This window comes from Cricetulus griseus, chromosome 4, assembly GCF_003668045.3.
Source record: "Cricetulus griseus strain 17A/GY chromosome 4, alternate assembly CriGri-PICRH-1.0, whole genome shotgun sequence".
Taxonomy (NCBI): Eukaryota; Metazoa; Chordata; class Mammalia; order Rodentia; family Cricetidae; genus Cricetulus; species Cricetulus griseus.
In genome coordinates, this window is record NC_048597.1 from 205,170,732 (window position 1) to 205,191,304 (window position 20,573).

The 20,573-nt window shown below is 37.2% G+C and overlaps 1 protein-coding gene across 2 annotated transcripts in view; it reads right to left on the minus strand.

Annotated features, from left to right (window-relative positions):
- Positions 1-20,573, minus strand: part of Rasa2 (RAS p21 protein activator 2) — a 98,506-nt gene that overhangs the window by 42,492 nt on the left and 35,441 nt on the right. For both annotated transcript variants that reach the window (XM_027410908.2, XM_027410907.2), the window contains exons 5-11: positions 16,812-16,888; positions 12,253-12,336; positions 9,926-9,998; positions 6,635-6,711; positions 5,482-5,583; positions 438-594; positions 4-152 (exon numbers count right to left, since the gene is read on the minus strand). In XM_027410908.2, coding sequence (XP_027266709.1) covers positions 4-152; positions 438-594; positions 5,482-5,583; positions 6,635-6,711; positions 9,926-9,998; positions 12,253-12,336; positions 16,812-16,888 — 719 coding nt within the window. The remainder of the gene's footprint in view (positions 1-3; positions 153-437; positions 595-5,481; positions 5,584-6,634; positions 6,712-9,925; positions 9,999-12,252; positions 12,337-16,811; positions 16,889-20,573) is intronic.

Sequence of the window (20,573 nt, forward strand, 5' to 3'; positions counted from 1 at the left end):
TACTGGGTATCCTTCAAGTCCAGTTCAGCCACCGCAGTGATGAAAGGAACAAGTTTATTGTGATGCAGCAATAGTCGTACAAGAGGCAAAACAGCATCCTTTTGATCTTGACATATTTCACCCAAAATATAAGCAGCTGAGGCAGATACTGGCTAGGATACAGAAGAAAACAAGCACAGAATCAAAGAAACATGGTTACATGTTCAATCTGTGGATGTAACTTAAATATACTCATTAATTACAACTTATGAATAAAATAGTATTTAGTTTTCTAAATTCTAAGCAAAGTTAAAATTTGCAGCACACATCAGTACTCTGGTTCAGAGAGATTAAATACACAGAGCCTTTTAAGAGCTGACACCATGAAATCTTTTCTTCACTTACAGAATCAATTTAGCTGTTCACATCGAGCTACACATGTAAAAATTTTAAAGTACCTGAACATCTGGTGATTTTAGCAGCAGAGTTTTCAGTGGATCATAGTACTCTGATGGAAGCACATAGTCTTCTGTATAACATAGAGTTAATCGAAGAGATCCCAGGTCATCAGTTTTAGATGACTTGTTTCCATTGTCTCTTGGTTGTAGCAAGTACCTAAAGTAAAAATATTGTCAACTCCAAGAGATGGTAATGAGTAACACCCAAGTGGGATAAACAAACACCTGAGCTCCTAAAAAATAACCAGGGGCTGGGAGTGAAGCTCAGTGGTGAAATGTGTTCTTATCATATCCAATCTCCAGCATGTCAATGAAATAAGTACATACACAGAGGAAGTAATTACTGGCAAGATGGGATTTGAACTAAGCAGTTTGATTCCAGAATACAAGCCCTTAACCACTATCAAAAGTCAACAAATATTTATATGTTCTACTATATTGTTAAGTAAGAACAGAAGCATGGTACAGGTGGGTATGGTAGTGTGTATATCTGGAAGGCTAAGGCAGAAGGGTTGAGAGTTCCAGACCAGTCTAGCAGCCTAATTTCAATAAAACAAAAGAAATAAATGAATGAAAAAATACACATGTAGCCAGGCATTGGTGGTGCATGCCTTTAATCCCAGCACTCGGGAGGCAGAGGCAGGCAGATCTCTGTGAGTTTGAGGCCAGCCTGGTCTCCAGAGCGAGTGCCAGGATAGGCTCCAAAGCTACACAGAGAAACCCTGTCTCAAAAAAAAAAAAAAAAAAAAGAAAAAAGAAAACCAAAAAATAAACAAATAAAACAAATAAAAAATACACTAGTTGAAGAGCTGGGGGGCAGGAGGAAGGATTCTCTTTTCAATCTTTTTATCTAGAAATGGTGTGAGTACATTACCTATTAAAAAAAATTGGCCAAGAGGCAGTGGTGCACACCCTTAATCCCAGCACTTGGGAGGCAGAGGCAGGCAATCTCTGTGAGTTCAAGACCAGCCTGGTCTATAGAATAACTATTACAAAGAGAAACCCTGTCTCAAAAACCCAACAGCAACAACCACCCCCAAATCAAATCAAATTCCATTATCTACTGAGGGCAAAGTGAAAATTAGCTAGTATCAACAGGAACAAGACAATGCTAACATCTGACTTACCTAACCATTAAAAAAAAAACAACAACCAAATTTTAAGGAGGTAAATCACTAAGAAAAAGGGGAGGGCTGTCAAGATGGCTAAGTGGGGAAAAGCACTTGCTGACTGTCAGAACACAGTCAAAGAATGGAGTTGTGCAAGGGGAATTCTGAGTGCATGTGAGAAAACTACAAGAGTCTTGTGACCTCAGTTTCTTCAAAACAAGACAAAAAACCAACCAACCAAATGTTCTTGGCATGTGTTTTCATGCCCCTCCCAGGTGCAGTGGGTAAGAGTGAGTTTACTTTGATTATTCATTACAACTGGCTATTGTTATTTGTTTATATGTCTCTATGGAAAAAACATGTTTTCTGCCACATTTGACTTGTCCTTGTGATTATACACTTTTCTCATGTGATTCTTTTTTACCCACAGAGTATAAATTGTATGATGTTCTAAATGAAGTTGGTTACTGCATGAGACTTTAGTCTGCCTCATTTTGGGCTCCATTATCCCACCACCAAGAGCCAACTAGAGAGACACACAGCTGCAATCTTAAAAGTCAGATGGTGGAAATAGAACAACAACTCCAAAAGGCATTCACATGCTACACACACACAGAGGGACACACATGGACACACACATAGATAAACAGATAAATGTAACAAAAAAAGTTGTAAAAAGAAAGGGAAAAGTGACTGAGTCATGTTATAATCCAGAGAAATGGCGCAACAGTTAAGAACACTAGCTGCTTTTGCAGAGGACCTTGGGTTTGGCTCCCAGCACCCACATGGTGGCTCACAACAATCTGTAACTCTGGTTCCAGGGCATGTGACACCCTCTTCTGACCTCCACAAGCACCAGGCACATAAGTACCACCACACACATATATTCAGGCAAACACTCATACACATAAAATGAAAATCGTAAAAAAAAAAAATAAATTGGAACCATCAAAAATCAGTTTTTAGGAGCCCAATATAACGGGCAAATAATAATGGAAATTATTGGAAAAAAGAAAATAAAAAAACTTCAAACATTATTGCCTACTGATAAGTTATTATGACCCTTTGTAAGATCAAAATTAGAAATAATTATGGCATTTTCATGCAGTTACCATTAGCCCCACTAGAGGATGCTACAGCTCTACAAGTGATGAAGGTGACAAGGCATCTTGAGTTAAAATGGCGTTAATTTTTTTTTTTTTTGGCCTTAAATTTTTGTATTTCCCTACAATGTACATTAATATACATAGATTGGCAGATTCTTGTCTTTTATGCTACATAAATTTTCGTATTTATGCTTCTGACAGGCTACTTTAAAATATTCCTATTATTGGGAGCTGGAGAAATGGCTTACATGGAGAAATGGATCATACAGTGCTATTGCAAAGGACTTGAGTTCACTTCTAAGCACCCACATCTGGCAGCTACAACTACCTGTAACTCCACCTCCAGAGGATCCAACTCTGGCCTCAAAGATACCAGCACTTAAGTGCACATAAGATTTTTATACTATTGACAGAAGAACCTGAAATAAAATTACTTAACTGTCTGTTAATATTCTATAGACTGCCAAAGTATAAAGTTTTGTCAAATTTGGAAAGAATATGAAGAGACAATGTCATTGAAAGTACATGATATGGGGCAGATTTCAAGTTCATTTTGATGGGCCCTGGGAGATACAACAATTCATTTTTCTCTTTTGTACTAAAAGGTATGGAATATTATTTTAAAGACTTAAAACTGAGTTCAGAAATTTTCATGGAGATGTAAGAAAGCATATCATATGGAGGGGGCAAACATTGATATATTTTTCTTAATGAAATAGTCACCCCCATGCATTTAGAAAGTATACAAAATGTCCTTAGAGAACAAAACATATGCTTAAGAGGAGTTAAAAATAACATTTAAGCAATCTAAAATGCAGTCTTTAAGGGAAACTATGAGCATAATCCAAATGAGGAGTGTCTGATGGCTGTATAGACGAGGCAGACAGACTCTTTCAAAGGCAAATGAGACAAAAAGAAATATTGGAATACTTAGTATCAGCCATGGTGGCGCACACCTTTAATCTCAGCACTCAGAAGGCAGAGGCAGGCAGATCACTGAGTTCAAGGCTAGTGTGGTCTACACAGCAAGGTCCAGACCAGCCAGTTACATATTGAAACTGTCTTAGAAAAAAACCAAAACAAAACAAAAAAGAAACAAAACTACAACAAAACAATCCCTAAATATTCAAATGTCAACCCCTCTTCCAGGCAGCAGAAATTGAATTCTAAAAAGTAGTTATCTTGGCTAACATTCCATAGTGTGTACACACCACATTATTTAAATCCACTTACTCATCAACAGACATTTTGCTATCAAAGGGTGAAATCCTAGCATTTGTGGTAACCCATCTGGAACTTGAGGTCACTTTATCATGTGAAAGAGGCAGAGAAAGATAAAGATCACAAGTTCTTATACATTTGTGAAAGCTAAAGTTGATCCACATAAGAAGAGAGTAGAATTGCTAGAAGGCAGGAGGGGAGAAGGGGTAGAGAAAAGGTAAGGAGTGGGCTCTAAATACAGCTGTGTATGGTGATATATTATTTATGACTTATTAAAGCTTGTCTGAGGATTCAGAGCCACAAGCTATAGAAGCCTGGTGGTGGTGGTGGTGGTGGTGGTGGTGGTACACACCTTTAATCCCACTACTTGGGAGGTAGAGGTAGATGGATCTTTGTTAGTTCAAGGCCATACTGAGCTAAAAGAAACATATCCAGTCCAGAAGAAAAACAGCTCATACAAAGATGATCTCAACACTTGGGATCACACACCTTTAATCCCAGGACTCATGAGAGGTATTTTATACAGGAACAGGGTCTCAGAGCTAGCATTCATTCTCTAACCACATTGAGGATAGGAAGACATTCAATCTCAGAATTCTCCAGCCAGGTTGAAGAGAGCATAGCAGTCTGGAATTTCAATCTGAAGCTTAGTGAAGAGCTCGTGGATCAGCCCTTTCAGCCTGATCTAGAGGTAAGAGCTAGTGACCAGGAGCTTTGCTTTTCTGATCTTCAGCTTGAAGCCTGAACCCCAATGTCTGTCTCTGGGTCTTTTATTTGTCATGCTATAGCTGTGAGAGTATAACTATGAACTATAACAATTGATGTTACATTTTAGCATAGTTCACCAAAACACAGAAATGATATTTGAGGAGACGGACATGCTGACTATACCTATTTGATCATTACACACTGTATACATGTGATAGTACTTATTTTTCTCTAAACAAGCACAAATACTACATTTCATTTTTAAAAAGGATCTTTAAAGGGAAGTAACAGAGGTTGGAGAGATGGTTCAGTTGCTAAGGTGCTTGCTATGTCAGCAAGAGGGCCTGAATCTGGATTCCCAGTACCCACTTAAAAGCTGGGCTTAGTATTACTGCACATCTGTAATGCTTGCACGAGGGAGGTAAAGACAGATGGAGTCTCTGGGGCTCACTGACCAGCCAGTCTGATTAATCAGGGAGCTCCAGGTTCTGAAATCCTTTCTCCAAAATATATGAAGATCAACTGATGAAGATCCCAGTGTCGAGCTCCATTCTTTGCATGGGCACCTACGTGTTTACGTAACCACATCAACAAGCACTCCCCCCAACACAGGATATGGTAATTTGAGAACGGCATGTTTCTACATACTCAGTTGAACACCAATCTAGGAAAAGACACTGGCAAAGATACAAAAAGGGACAGGATACAATAGTTTTTAAGGACTATACAGACAAAAAGCTTTACATTGAAATAAGTATGAAATTTAATCAATGAACATTAAGTTTATTAGTATCAATTTAGTATCAATACTAGAGCCATGAAAAGGTCAAATAACACACTCTAGTCAATACTAAGCTCCCAGAGTTCATCTTTGGCTCACTGCAACAGTTGTCTTCTTACCAGGCTTGATGAGAGGAATCATTTCTTAACACATTCACAGGAACCTTAATTTCACCCAGGAAAACATCTTGGACTAGGTTTTCATTATTCCACAAATCAATCCTGAAAACAGAAAATCTAGCTTTAGTCTTTGAGAACCACGCTGAATAGCTTCAAGTGATTTTGATGTATATTGTAGCATTAATTTAACATGCTTAAAAGAGATGTTAGCATTGTCATATATCTCATTATCCAGACTTTGAAAGCAAAGTACTACAGTGACTTTTACTGAAAAACCACAATTTAAATTCTAAATTACATTCCTATTCATTAATTTGGGGGAGGGGCACATGCCACTGTGCACACGTGAAGCTTAGGGGAGTTGGTATTTTCCTTCCATCATGTGGGACCCAGGGACAGAACTCAGGTAGAATGGCTTGGCAGCAAGTGCCTTAACAGCTTAGCTATCTCCCTGGCCAAATTCTGAATAGTCTTCAAGGAGAAACTTCATTTTTTAAGTTTGAAAGTTTAGTTTATTTTTTTTTTAAATCTGTATCAATAAGGACAAAATGGCTACTGAATTTGAAAAAAAACAATATAAGACTACAGTTTCTCTTTTGAAGATAATTAATGTATAAAGATTGGTGACTTAGAAAAATACTGCCTACCACTGTGAACACATGATTAATGTGCCTTTTAGATAGCACGCTGTTAACACCACACCTACACATGCATTTGCAAAAGTTTCCTTTCCAAAACAGCATAGATATTTAAGACCTAGGAAATATCACAAACTTCAAACCCATGCACCTGTGGAGTTATCACCTTACCTCACTGAAATTTCTGATAGTCAGCAGATATGTTAAGAAGAATAAAAAAATTATTTCTAAATATAATTGTCTTTCCATTCATTATATTATAATCCAGATAGTTAAGGAACAATTAAATTAAGGGGAAATGAAAAAGAAAATAGGTGAAATTAGGTTGTCTTTGCTCACACAAGAAATATACTTTGGTATTTCTGGAAAGAAATCAGATTTTTAAAAGACAGTTTGGACTAAATTAGATGCCTGTTCCTCTAAGTTTCATCTATCAACCTGCTACAGAGAATTCTATCAAAGTTCACACAGGGGAAAAAAAAATCAATTCTCAAGGAAAACCACAAGGTACACACCTGATTTCCAATTTTTCAATGTCCTCTTCTTCTACCTGGAACTGGGACTTCCTGGTATAACTACTGGATCTGGTTACCTATAAACAAAATATTTTAGTAAAAATATTTTAAAGTATCTTTTTTTCCATCATGAGTTTAAAAATGACAATTCCCAAAATATTCAATTATCAATACAAAAAGAGTCAAGTGTGGAAGTAATATTCCAAAGCATTGAAAGTACACTAACAAGGCACCAGAAAGCTAAGGAAGGGTGGCATAAAAATCACAGGCATCTTTGCCTCTATGCCACTTCTACCAGTTCTACTTGCAGCAGTATCTGGGTCCCTGGTTTACAGGTGTCTTCAGTGACACAAAGAGGAAAAACACCGTGTTCAAAGAGCTCACTTCTAAAAGCACCTTACAGTCTTTCCCACCTTTCTCAAAGTACACCACCCCACTCTTATTTCCTTCTCACATTTTTACTGAAAATATCAAGGCCACTGGGCAGGAACTTCCTCAACTGCCACCCAGCTGAACACCCACTTCCTACCCTCAGGCCTCTCTCTACTCGAGTTTTTTTTTAAGAGATGATTCAATACTACCTCCCCCAAGCCAGCTCCTTCCCCCCAGTGTATTTAAGTGTGTTCTGTAAGCATTTGATCTATCTTAATTACAGCTTTCCTTACCAGTTTGATCACTCCATTCTAGTCTAACAAAAATTTTCCTTCTAAATCACAGTCCTCCTGTCTCTTTTCTTTTTCAGACAGTAACATTAAAACTAATTCATCCCAGAACCAGTACTTCCTCACCACCCACTCAGGACAGTAACCACTTTATCACCAGCTTCCTTACAGATCACCCTTGTAAAATCTATCTTCATCGCCATATCTGTAGTCAACTCCTACTCCTTACTGTTCTTGGCCTCTCCCTCTGACCTATTCCCAGAAGAGCTCTTTGCTTTGAGTTTACCTGAGGAATATCCTGCCGCCTCTTTTCTACACAGGTGGCATTCTGTTTTATTTTGTTCTAAAAACAACTTAGAGCTACACCGTGTTGCCTAGTTTACAAAGTGCTATCACGTTCATCACCTCTTTGACTTGTCAGAATGTTGCTTTAAGGCAAGCAGGGCTAGATTTATTATCTGGTCTTAAAAATAAGGAAGCTATAGAACAAAAATTAAGTGGCATGTTCCAAACTGAATAGTTAGCGCAGAGCATCTTTGGATTTCTTCTCTGTTGCATCTCTTCACTCCCTTGGCTTTCCTGACTCAGTGACAAATCTTATATTGTGATCTACAGTTATCACCTATCATATTTCAGTCATAAACTGTCCTGTTAACAAATTTTATTTGTTTTCTGAGACAAGGTGGTCCAAGGCTCACTGTGTAGTTCAGACTGGCCTTGAAATTCTGATCTTTCTGCCTCCACCTGCCAAGGATTGGGATCATAAGCATATACCACATCTGATACCTGGTGGAGGATTTTGATTTTCCCTTTTCCTCCTTTAACCAATTATCTTGACCTGCAGTATCTCTCTTCTCTGCCCCTCACTCAGCTGTCTGTTTGAACACTGAAACCATAAGTTTTTAGTCACCTGCTAACATATCACAGTTACCTCTTTCTATCAAGGATAGAATATCAAGGATATTCCATTAACTACAATTAAAGCCTGGGGCTCACTCACCAGCTTATCCCATCTTTCTACTTTTTTTTTTTTGGTAAAATAACCTAATGTTGATTGGTGTTTTGCTTGTCTGCATGAGGGTGTCAGAAGCCCTGGAACTGGTACGGGCAGATGCGAGCTGCCATGTGGGTGCTGGGAACTGAACTCATGAGCTCTCTCTCCAGACCCCTTCTTCCTATTCTTTTTTTTTTTTTTTCATCCTTCTATTCTTAATTCTGGTTATTTTCTTATTAAACTTGGTTAAACCATTACTCAGATGTTCTTTGGGCATAACTTTCAGTTTTCCTGAGTCTGTACCCAAAATGTTCTTTCTCTGTAATATTCTCTCTGTTCTCCTTTAGGAAAATATAGTCTTTCTTTGGATTGTTTTGACCCTGAGCTCAAGCAGTATGTGTTGCACGCTATAGCTGTTTGCATGTACATATGCATGTGTTTCCTTATATCTTGCTCTGGTTTTGCCAAACATATCTTTCTTTATAACCTGTCTAACAAAGGGCTCAATAGCAGGTAAACTGGTATGGTGAACAGTTCAGACCCTGACTTTCAAAAAGTTACCTGCTTGTTATGAGGTCCTATTCATAATGAATTCCAGCCCATTTGAGGTGTGAACTATGAGCAAGAGTGAGTGAATAGGGAAGCAGCTTTTAAAATTGTCATCTTCTTCATGTTCTCATGGTAAGGCATAAGGGGCATTAATAAATGTAGAAAACTGTACCAAGTCCTCCAGGAAAGGAAGCCTCTTGCATTAGTATGCTTTCCTTTTCCTTTCCTTCCAACCTCCCCCCCACCCCCAGTCTCTTACTTCACTTTTGTATTTTCTTACAGTAATCAGGCATGAGTAGGGGTATTCTGATGCCCTCCCCAAAACAGAAGAAAAATACAAAAGAAAAACTTCAAGATGTAACTACCTACAAATTGTTCTCACATATTAAATCAATTGTAATTCATTCTGTTATTACACAGTCTTTTTACAGATTTTGATTTTTACATTTTTCTATAGTCTTCAATTAATATAAAAAAGGATTGATTAAATACTTCAAAGAATTCCACAGCACTGTATTTGGGACAATTTCAAGGCAGCTGAAGATGTACCTTGGTGGTTTAGTGGTTAGGACTTGCTCAAGGCAACTGAAGATCTTCATGAACAAGATATATCTACAGAGTAAATTAATGAAAGGTGTAATCATGAAATGCTCCCTACTCTCAAAGGAGTCTTGTATTTGGTACATTTGCTAATGTTTTCCCTCAAAAAACTGCCCTTTCACTGGGTATGAAATACAGGATTCATGTTTATTTCATCATTCAAATCAACTGGGAAAAGATTTCAGATCATCTGAGTGGTAATGCTTGTTGTCCTAGAGGTCTTAGAAGAGTCACCATGGACTGGAGAGTGTGGGAACAGTCTGGAAGAGGCTGTGCGGAGGAGGACTACAGGGTGGGTGTGACTCTGCCCTCCCCACTTCCAAACCAGCCAGAGCTACGTGTGTTACATCATGATTCTACTGTTTTCTGGACAGAAATTATTAGTTACATTAACTGGTAAAATAATTACTATGGCCATGGTTGACAAAATTAAATCAACTAGAATTCTAGATTAAATATTAATATTTATACAAAACAAGAAATTACCTCAAAATAAAAGATTTCATTAAACTGCGGATTGCTTGTTTTCTTCTTTACTTTTGTCTTCTTTTGGTCATTCCTGTTCCAATGTGGTAGAGTTTTACCTTGTAGAACTTAATAGTACACAATTATAAAACAAGCTATTTCCAACCAGGAAGCCTGACCTTTTTCTAAATGTTAGGATGACTGAGAGAGGACAATAAATTAGATATTGTGTGAGGGGGAAAAAAGCCAGTGTCCTCACAAACTCAAATCCAACAATATCCGTACATAGGATGCAAGTTTTATGTATGCATACACGCCAAGATTGGATTATTGTCTCCAGGGCTGTGAGAGGCTAATTCCCACGTTCTCTTTTAGAGTTTTCAACACATCCTACTACCAGAGAGAGTGATGAAAAGAAAGGTAGTGACACTCAAAGTGCCTTCACTGATACTGAAAACATCTGGGGAACATGAAGTGTCTCTTAACTCCCTTTACTTCTGGGTTATAACCAAGAACAGTGACTTAAACTGCTAATTGCCAGTGGATATACACATTCTGAGGCAGTTATAAATAAATGTTCAGGGAGTCTTGTATCTTTAGCCAGAATCAACCAATGTGAAAGTCTTGTGTGATTACATAGCAAAATCAACTGTGATCTAAAAAAAAAAAAAAAAGTTTCTACTAAATGTTACTTCAAAAGTTCCATTAAAAAATGTGTTCATTCGTGAGAAGCCAGAGGGTAGTGGCAGCAGTGCACTCCTTTAATACCAGCACTCAGGAGGCAGAGGCAGGTGGATCTCCGTGAGTATGAGGCAACTACAGAGTGAGTTCCAGAATAGCCAGGGCTACACAAAGAAAGCCTGTCTCAGAGAAGAAAAAAAAATTTGTTCATGAGATAAAAATCACTTTTTTATTTTTTTTTGGTTTTTCAAGACAGGGTTTCTCTGAGATAAAAATCATTAAACAGAAAACAAGAACAACCTCCTGAGTTGCAGTGTATCTCACTGATAGAGTAACTGCTTATCATCAATAGTCTGGGTTTGGATACAGAACTACAAAAAAAAAAAAAAAAAAAAAAAAAAAAAAGTTTACTCCAAACTAGCAGCTCCTCTAGGCTGACTTGTGCCCCTACCCCCCATTTCTCTGTGAGGCAGGGGCTTAACTAGTAGTTCAGGCTGGCCAGAATTTGTGATCCTCTGCCTCTCAGGTACAGGGATTATTGCCATGATTCCACTACCCAGTAGGGCTGAACATTTTTAGCACATGGGTGTGTGTGTGTGTGTACCCTCCGACAGCTTTTAATGCTGTATGAATTCTTGCTTTTAAGTTTAAAACTAATCTGCAATAATAACAACAGCATACCAGTATTTAGGCTCCCATGGTATCAGATACTTTTATACACACACACACACACACACACACACACACACACACACACACACACACACACACACACTTTTTAAAACTTTGTGAAATAAGAACAAACATGTAAGAATAAATCCCATGCTTTCGTTCTCTGACTCTAATAGCTTTAAGTTGCAGACAAACTCCAGACTAGTCCGTCTCTTAAAGAAATGACATGAAGTTTTCTAATATAGATATTGCAAAGTGCTATTGGTTTTTCATAAGTTATAGACTTATGAAATGTTATATAGACTTAAATGTTACGGGGAAATTCACCATACTCTGGGACTTCAGTAGTTCTTCTAGAATTTGGAATTCTTTTTATAAAGCACTGATATCATCAATAGAAAAGGCAATTTTCAGTGCTGAGCTGCCTTCCAGGTAACAGTATGGAAACCGCTTTGTTATTTTGAACTGACGTTTATGAAAAATTGATTGTTATTTGTATGAAACTGAGGTTATCTGAAAGTAGGAGAGTTAATGAGTAAATAATTTGGGGTTTTTGTTTTAGACCCTGGATAGACTATAACTTGTCATGTACATCCAAGGGTGACCTTGGATTCAGAGATCCACCTGCCTCTGTCTCCCAAGTGCTATGATTAAAGACATACACCCTGCATGCCTAGCCCATTATATATATTTTAAATACACTTTACAAGTGTATAAGACTGAGGTTTTTCCATAGTGTAGTAAATGCATAACAGATCTGAAATAATATTCAGCATCTTTCTGTGAAAACAGAACTTGGTTATTAATCACATATACACTACAACTTAGTAAAAATTCTTCCTTTAAATATCATTTTATGTCACAGTTACTTAGCATCTGATCTAAGAACTCCATATTTCCAACTCCTAAATCCAACTTTTTAAAATTTTTAAGAATTTTTTTTCTTAAATCCAACTTGAAACTTGAAAACCCAGTAACAATTCAATAAATATTACCTAGAAGGGCCAACTAGGGAAACGGTTGCATAAGGATCACAGTTTTGTCCATTTATGAGAGGCAATCCATGGCATGCCTTGATGCTAAGGTAGAATAAGAGAGATTTGAAACCATTAGAGTCAAGTTAACATCATAGTATTATCTCTCCCTCCCTACCCCCTTTGCCTTTTTATGGACTGGGGACAGAACCCTGGGTTCACATATACAGGGCAAAGGCTCTGCCTCTGAGCTGCACTTCCAACTCTGAAACACTGTCATTAAATCGAAATCAACAATTCAAAGGCTTTAAAATTATTCACCACTTTTGCAGTTCCAATACACCAACTACTCCAACTGATGTATTTGCTTATTTACATGATTATTCTCCAAAGAGAATTAAAGAGGAATGACACAATTGGTACTCAGACTACCATAACACATTTCTTCCTGGTAAATACTCAAGGTACATTTTGTGGTTTGATAATACATCAAAACTGCTGTGGCTTCTAAAAAGGAAAAGAAACTACACACTTACATGAGAAACTACAAACCAGGCCAATACCATGGCACCATATCCTCTGCTAAAGCATGAATGACACACAAGGAAATGGTTGTGGTTTTACTTAAAATCTGATTCATAAATATAGGGCAAGCTTCACATAATTCTGTAGTCTTTCAGAATGATTCTCAGCAACAGTTCTTGCATCATTCTGTAGAAAATGTTCTAGACTATAAAAACCAAGGCCGACCAATCTACTTTATGGACTATAGTTGTATTTACAGAAAGCACACAATTTAATGATCTGATTCTCAAAGATTCTCAGTAATTATTACTAAGTTAGTTGGTTTAATGTCTAAGTCTTCATTTCCTGCTGCCTAACAGGAGCTCACAAATGCTGTTAAGTTTTTTTTTTTTTCTTTTCTTTTCTTTTTTTTCTTTCTAGAGACCAGGGCTACTGAGCAACATCTTCCATTTCTCTGCAAAACACTCATCACATATATGGGTGAACTGCAAATGGAGTACTGCCAAGTAAAGAGAAAATTGAAAATAAGATTCATTTCTACTAAACTGGGCATCAAAAGTCAAATTTTAAAAATTCTAAAACTAGGCCTGGAGAGATGGCTCAGAGATTAAGAGAGCTGGTTGCTCTTCCAGAGGACCAAGGTCCAATTCCCAGCACCTACATGGCAGCTCACAACTGTCTGTAACTCCAGTTCCAGAGGATCTGACACCTTCACACCAATGCACATAAAATAAACTTAAATATTTATTTAAAAAATTCTGAAACTAACCAAAAAAGCACAGGCCAAGGAAATATTTTAGGATTTACATTTTCCCACCAATAGAGGCATCATTAATTAAATGTCAGTTTTTTTCTGTGGCTGGTGGGCCCCCTCTTACTAGCTCTGTGATAGACGCTGGTATCATATGTCTGACAAAGCTTAAAAGCAAATTATAATCAGAACAAACTGTTTCCAAGGAACTTAACTGATACCTACAGAACAACTCAAGTACTTTCCTGGAATACAAAGTATTTAGAGACTTCGTGTCCAATGTAAATAATCAATAAACATGACCTATTGTGAAAAGAAAAAAAAGAAAACCAACCAAAACAGAAGCAGAAATGGTAGAAAATATAATCATAGACAAGGGCATTTAAAAATTTTACTTCATAGCATAGAAAAATAGAAAAAAGCTTAAGAAAAATTGGAGGGCTAGAGATAGAAAAATGTAAGTTCTGACATAAAAACACAGGTAAACTCAAATGTTTGCTAAGACTGTGGAGAGAAGCTGAGCAAACATGAGAATAAAATAATTCAGCTTTAGATGTGTAAAGTTGCAATGTCACATGACAGTACAGGGGATATGAGACTAAGACTCAAAACAGGTTGAATGTACAAGGTACAGACAATTAAAAATTGTTTTAATATAATCTCAGACTTTGAAATAGTTATAAAGATAACATACAGAGCTTCTGTGAACCCAGTACTCAGTGTTAACCAATGTGAAACTATTGTAATCAACAAACTAACATTAACTTAATGCTACTAAAGCTAATTAATCTACAGATGTCACTCAAATTTTGCTAAGATCCAGGATGCAGTATGAGATCCTACACTATGTTTGGGTCCATGTCCTCTTAGTCTCTGTCACCCTGGGATACTTGCTTTCATATTATTTATTCTGAGTTTGTCTGGTATTTGCTTATGACCAGATTGGGATTAGACACCTTGGTATCCTTTTCAATACATAGTATCAAAAACTGTGCTGTGCTATAAACCATTAGAAATTATTCCTCCTATCCTGCAGCTCTGTACCAATTAACAATTATCCTTCCACCAATCCTTCCCCTATATTTTACTGAGGCTCTAAGAATAATTATTCTATAACTACTTCCTTAATAATAGCTTTCTAAGCCGGGCATTGGTGGCGTATGCCTTTAATCCCAGCACTCAGGAGGCAGAGGCAGGTGGATCTCTGTGAGTTCGAGGCCAGCCTGGTCTCCAGAGCGAGTGCCAGGAGAGGCTCCACAGCTACACAGAGAAACCCTGTCTCGAAAAACCAAAATAATAATAATAATAATAATAATAATAATAATAATAATAATAACAATACTAACAATAAAATAATAATAGCTTTCTAAGTGTCTATATAATTGAGAGTTTGCAGTATCTTTTTGCTTGTACCCAGTTACTACTGTGGTGTTTACCAGTGCTGATTTCAATCTCCATCATTCTTCTTGAATTGATTGATTAGAATTCTACTGTAAGGAAAAGTAATCCTTTCTTCCTATGCATTTATTCAACTCTTTACTTGTATCAGTAGTGACTCATAAATATTTTATTCTGCAGGTTTTAATCCATTATTATTACTAATTTTGTGTCTCAAATAATTGGCCATCTAGAGTTCATTCAGATTAGTTTCAATGTCGTTTATTCATATCTATCTGTCCATTATTTTTAAGAGTATTTTTTACTTTTTAATTTCATAAGATATTCTAGCCTTATCACATATTTTCCTTATCCCAGCCCTGAAAGCAGCCACTGTTTTTTTTTTTTTTTTTTTAATTGGACTTGTACGAATATTGCAGCCATTAACCATATTTGGCTATTAAGTAAAATTAAACAAAATTAAAAAGCATTTAATCATATAAGCCATATTTCAAGTCTTCAATAGCCACATAGAGCTGATAGGTATTAAATTGGGAGTGAATATGGCACTCATATTAGACACATTTGTGTACAATCCTGTGCACATACTACTCCCCAAGCCCCTACATCTTTAAACAAAATGTCTTTGAGAAGTCTGCCTTCAAAGGAGAGCAGAAAAATGAGGATAAGTTAGCTAACAGTTAGGGGCAGATAAGTACAAGTGTCTCAGAGGCATGCATTTTAGGATAGGAGATATATATATATATATATATAACAAGGTCAGTGAGACTCAGGAGATGATGATGTAGGAAAAAAACATAACCAAAGGCCGAGTGTTGGTGGCGTACACCTTTAACCCCAGCACTCGGGAGGCAGAGGCCAGCCTGGTCTACAGAGCGAGTTCCAGGACAGGCTCTAAAACAATACAGAGAAACCCTGTCTTGAAAAACCAAAACCAACCAACCAACCAAACAAATAAATAAATAACATAACATAACCATAGGAAGAAAGTCCTTGATGTGGGGGGAGCAACTACAAACCCTGCAAGATATACTGGTGGAACAGTGGCACAAACGTTAAGAATAAACAACCCCTGCTTTTATTTAAGGCCCACTCCAGGAGAAGGAACCCAAACCCGACACTACTAAAGTGGCCAAAAAAACCCAAGACTAGACAGGTCATGGGCCTAGGGGAAAATCTACTACTATTATTTTACTAAAGGAACATAGCAATGACTCCTAGTAACATCATGCTATAACCATAGGTAAGTGCATCCTTTAACCTTCGTCAGGTAAGCTTCTTACTGCAGTAGATGGGGATTAGCACAGACACCCACAACTGGACAATGTGCAGCTAGTGAGAGACTTGGGAAACTCAGTTCTAAGTGGGATGTCTTCATCAAATCATTCCTTCAAGGCTCAGGGGTCTATGTAGAAAAGGAGGCAGAAAGATTCTAGGAGTCAGATGTAATGACTCCAAGAAAACGACTGCTAGAGACAACAGGGTTGATATACTTATGAACTCACAGAGACTGTGATGACATGCCTAAGACCTACAGAGATTCAAACAAGACAAAATTCCAGCATTGAGAAGTACATGCAAAGAAGCTAATTGCAACTGAAAACTGCTGGGAAGTCAGAGGCCCTTACCTATGACCTTGCCATACCTTAATGTAGAAAGATATGTCATTTAATCCACATTCAATAGAAATTAGTTGAATATATAATGACTTGCCATAACCTGAGTGGACTAGATGAAAAAAAAAAAAAAAAAACTGGATCCATCAGCTTTGTAAAGAATGATATATGAGAGTTTCATTTTGAAGTTTCTGAAATATTTAAAATAAGCAGTTGGTCTAAGAATGTAAAGTAGAGAATTATTTCTAGATAATTTTGGCAAAAAGTAAAAGTAAAAAAGATATGCTTACTGTACAACAAGCTGCTGGCACACAGTTCCATTCTCTGTTATCAGTTCATTCAGTTTTAATTCAAGGTGAACTTTTCCCTATAACAACAACAACAAAAAAGTGTAAACTGAACAGTCTATTTTGCTAACAAAACATTACAATGTACTTTTGTCCAAATAGCACATATTTAATTATCCACTAACCACTATCACATGGCTCTGCAATACTTAGTTGTTAAATGCCTGACAATCAATAATGTATATATGAAAGTTCTGAAAGAAAACAGTCTAATACTAATATTAAATATGATATGCAAAATTTTAAGAACTTTATGCCCTGTTTAATAAGTGTTTATGTACCTCAATGACCACAGTTTTTCCTTAAAGATGGCACTTATGTTTTTGGTAAAATTAAAGAGAAATTAATTTCTAAAGCTATAAAATTAAGTTAAAGACAGTAAGAATCAATTTTTTAAAACTTACTTCTATCAACTACTTTTTTCAACTACTAAATTAATATAGCAGAATATATTTATATAATTTAACATAGCAGATTCAATATCTGCCATGTTTTAGGAGATACCATGGGAACAGATAGGAACAAACAAATGTCTAAGGTACAGTCACTACCTACCAGAAGTTAGCAAACTAGCCAGGGATACATAAATTAAAGTGTAACAATACCTGGCCAAAATCATTGATGGAAAGACTGAAATATAAACAGAGTTCTCTCTGATACATAGTTGTTCAGAACTGGGTTTAAAACACAGTTTAGTAAGTTTAAAGCAATTCAAGCTGTCAGCTTCCTCAAGAAAAGAGCTTAGGAACAACACAATCTAGAGCTTGGTTATCTTTTCCCTTCACCGGTGATGAAACAGTCAGAGCGCTGCATTGCCTCTACCCAGCTGACGAGACACATTCCCACAGTGCCAAGTGGAGATCTTGGGTACAATGTCTAGCAGCTGGTGAACCAAGTGATCTTATCAGAGGCACAATTTCTAACAGGCCTTAGTAATAAAATAACAATAAAACAGAAAATAAAGCAAAAATCCAGCAAATAACTAGGAACTATGAAAAGAATTAAATGAAAAATTTAGAATTAAATAATAAAGTAAGTGAAATGAGATATATTTAACATTAGATCAGCTGCAGCTGAAGAGTAATAAAAAGGAGAGGTTAATCAGTAGAAAATACTCATAATGAAGCCCAGAGAAGGGAAGAGCATGTGAGGGTGTGTGTGTGTGTGTACATACGTATATAAATCCTGATATCAAATTAGAAAATGCATGACAATTTATGCATATTTCAGAAAAACTGAAATAATCAGGCAAAATGCAATGCATGAAAATAAAATCCTCTTATGTCTAGACACGCTCTAAATTATAAACATTTAAATATTAATAATTTCCTTATAAAAACAACTCAGTATGTTCCAGGGTTTGTGAGCCTGTTCCATGGTTAAGAATGCTGGGTGCTCCTGCAGGGAACCCACTTCAATTCCCAGCACCCACATGGCAGCTCACAACCATCTGGAATTCTAGCTTTGGGAGACCTGATGCATCTTCTGGATTCCAAGAGCACCAAATATGCACATAGTGTACACACACACACACACACACACACACACACACAGACTCACAAAGACACATAAAATACACAAATTTAAAAAACAAATTTAAAAGAACTTGGTATGTTTCAACTGTTTTTTAAAAACTTCTTAAGAGGAGAGCAAAAAGTAAAACTTATGGCTTCTGACAGATTTTTGCTGTTTGCTTTTGAGATCAAGTCTTTCTTTACTGTCTAAGCTGTTCCTGAAGTCAGATTAGATGACCATTCTGTGTCAGCCTCCAGAGTAGCTGGAATTACAAGTGTGCATCACCACAGCATCTGGCATGGCTTTTTGTTTGTTTGTTTTTCAAGACAGGGTTTCTCTGTGTATTTTGGAGCTTGTCCTGGCATCGAACTCACAGAGACTCGCCTGCCTCTGCCTCCCTAGGGCTGGAATCAAAGGCATGTGCCACCAACTCCCGGCTGGCATGGCTTTATCTACAGAAACTGCCTCTGTAAATAATTTTGGACACAATTGTCTGTCACATAAAACACAAAGTTTTACTTTATAACATCTCTTATATCAGGTTTGTTTTCCTCTTTGAACAATAATAATGAGATAGAAAGCAGGGAACAGTGAAGCACGTCTTTAGTCCCAGCACTCAGGAAGCAGAAGCAAGAAGATCTCTGAGTTTGAGAACAGCCTGGTCTACACAGTGATTTCCATGCCAGTCAGGGTTACACAGGGAGACCTTGTTTCAAAATAAAAAAACAAAAATTTAAAAATTAAATTAAAAGAGATAGAATGGCTAATTTCTGTTATTTCCCATGTACAAATTTATAAAAGAAGTTTTAAAAAATCAACTTATAATAATGGATTATACTTTTATATTCATGATGCCTTAACTGAGCATGTGTTTAATAAACTAGTAGAGATTTCTTCTTAAATGTTGTTTAAAATGGTTTTAAAACAAAGGCCATGAAGAAAAATATGTAACAGTCAATAACTTATGGTATAATCCAGATGCTCAAGATTATCCTGTTGGGTAAGACTTAATAAGTAATTGCATCAAAAGGACATAACTGACATTCATCTGGGTTTGTTGTCTGTACAAGTTTGTGGGACACCACCCATAATTAACAGTCTTGTGTAAGTAAAGTATGTTCTGTATCATGGTACCTAAGAAACAAGAATGGAACAAAGCTTAAAAGCCGTGAGTTCCAGCATCTTTACAGCTGAGAGGATGGCTGTAAGAACTGAAGCCAAACAAAATTTACAGAAGGCACTGGCACAAGCTTGTATGGAACTGGCACAAGCTATACTAACTTTACTTGTATGGAAGAAAACACAGAAAAAGGACACCAAGTGGAACACAATGTCTACCAGAATCATAACCAGGACTAGAACCTAAGGCGGAAAATGCTTTGAAATGAAAGAAACAGTCAGCCAGAATCAAGACCTGATTAGAAGTCAAGGAAAGGAAGGGCTAGAAACGCCCAATGAACTTAGTGGCATAATGTCCTAAGTAGGGCGAGCCATTTATTTGTGCTTTCCTCAGACTCACTGCAGAATCTGAAGGTACATTTTCATGGTTTAAGAGTACAGTTCAACCCAGAGGGAAAAATGGCAAAACACAGAACCAAGAAAAAAATTCAGCGTGTTATGAAGAAAGCAAAAAAGGGGCTGAAAAAAAAAATGTCTTAGTGGTTAAGAGCATTCACTGCTCTTGTAGAAGACCCAGGTTTGACTCCCGGGACCTATAGGGTGGCTCACAACCACTTGCAACTCCTGTTCCAGGGGATCTGATGCCCTCTTCTGACTTCTATGGGCTTTGCACACATGGGACACATACACATATACACAGGCACATACACATAACATATTCTTTTCAAAAAATTTGTCAAGGAGATGAAGACATGGCTCAGCAGTTAAGAGCACTGGCTGCTCTTCCAGAGGACCTGGGTTTTACTCTCAGCACCTACATGGAGAGTCACAACCATCTGTAACTCCAGTTCTAAGAGGTCCAACACCCTCTGGCTTCCACAGGCACTAGGCACACATGTGGTGGAAACATACTTATAGGCAAAACATTCACACACATAAATTTTTTAAATTAAAATTCTGTCCAAAGCTGGGTAGTGGTGGCGCACACCTTTAATCTCAGCACTTGGGGGGCAAAAGCAGGTGGATCTTTGTGAGTTTGAGACCAGGCTGGTCTACAAGAACTAGTTCCAG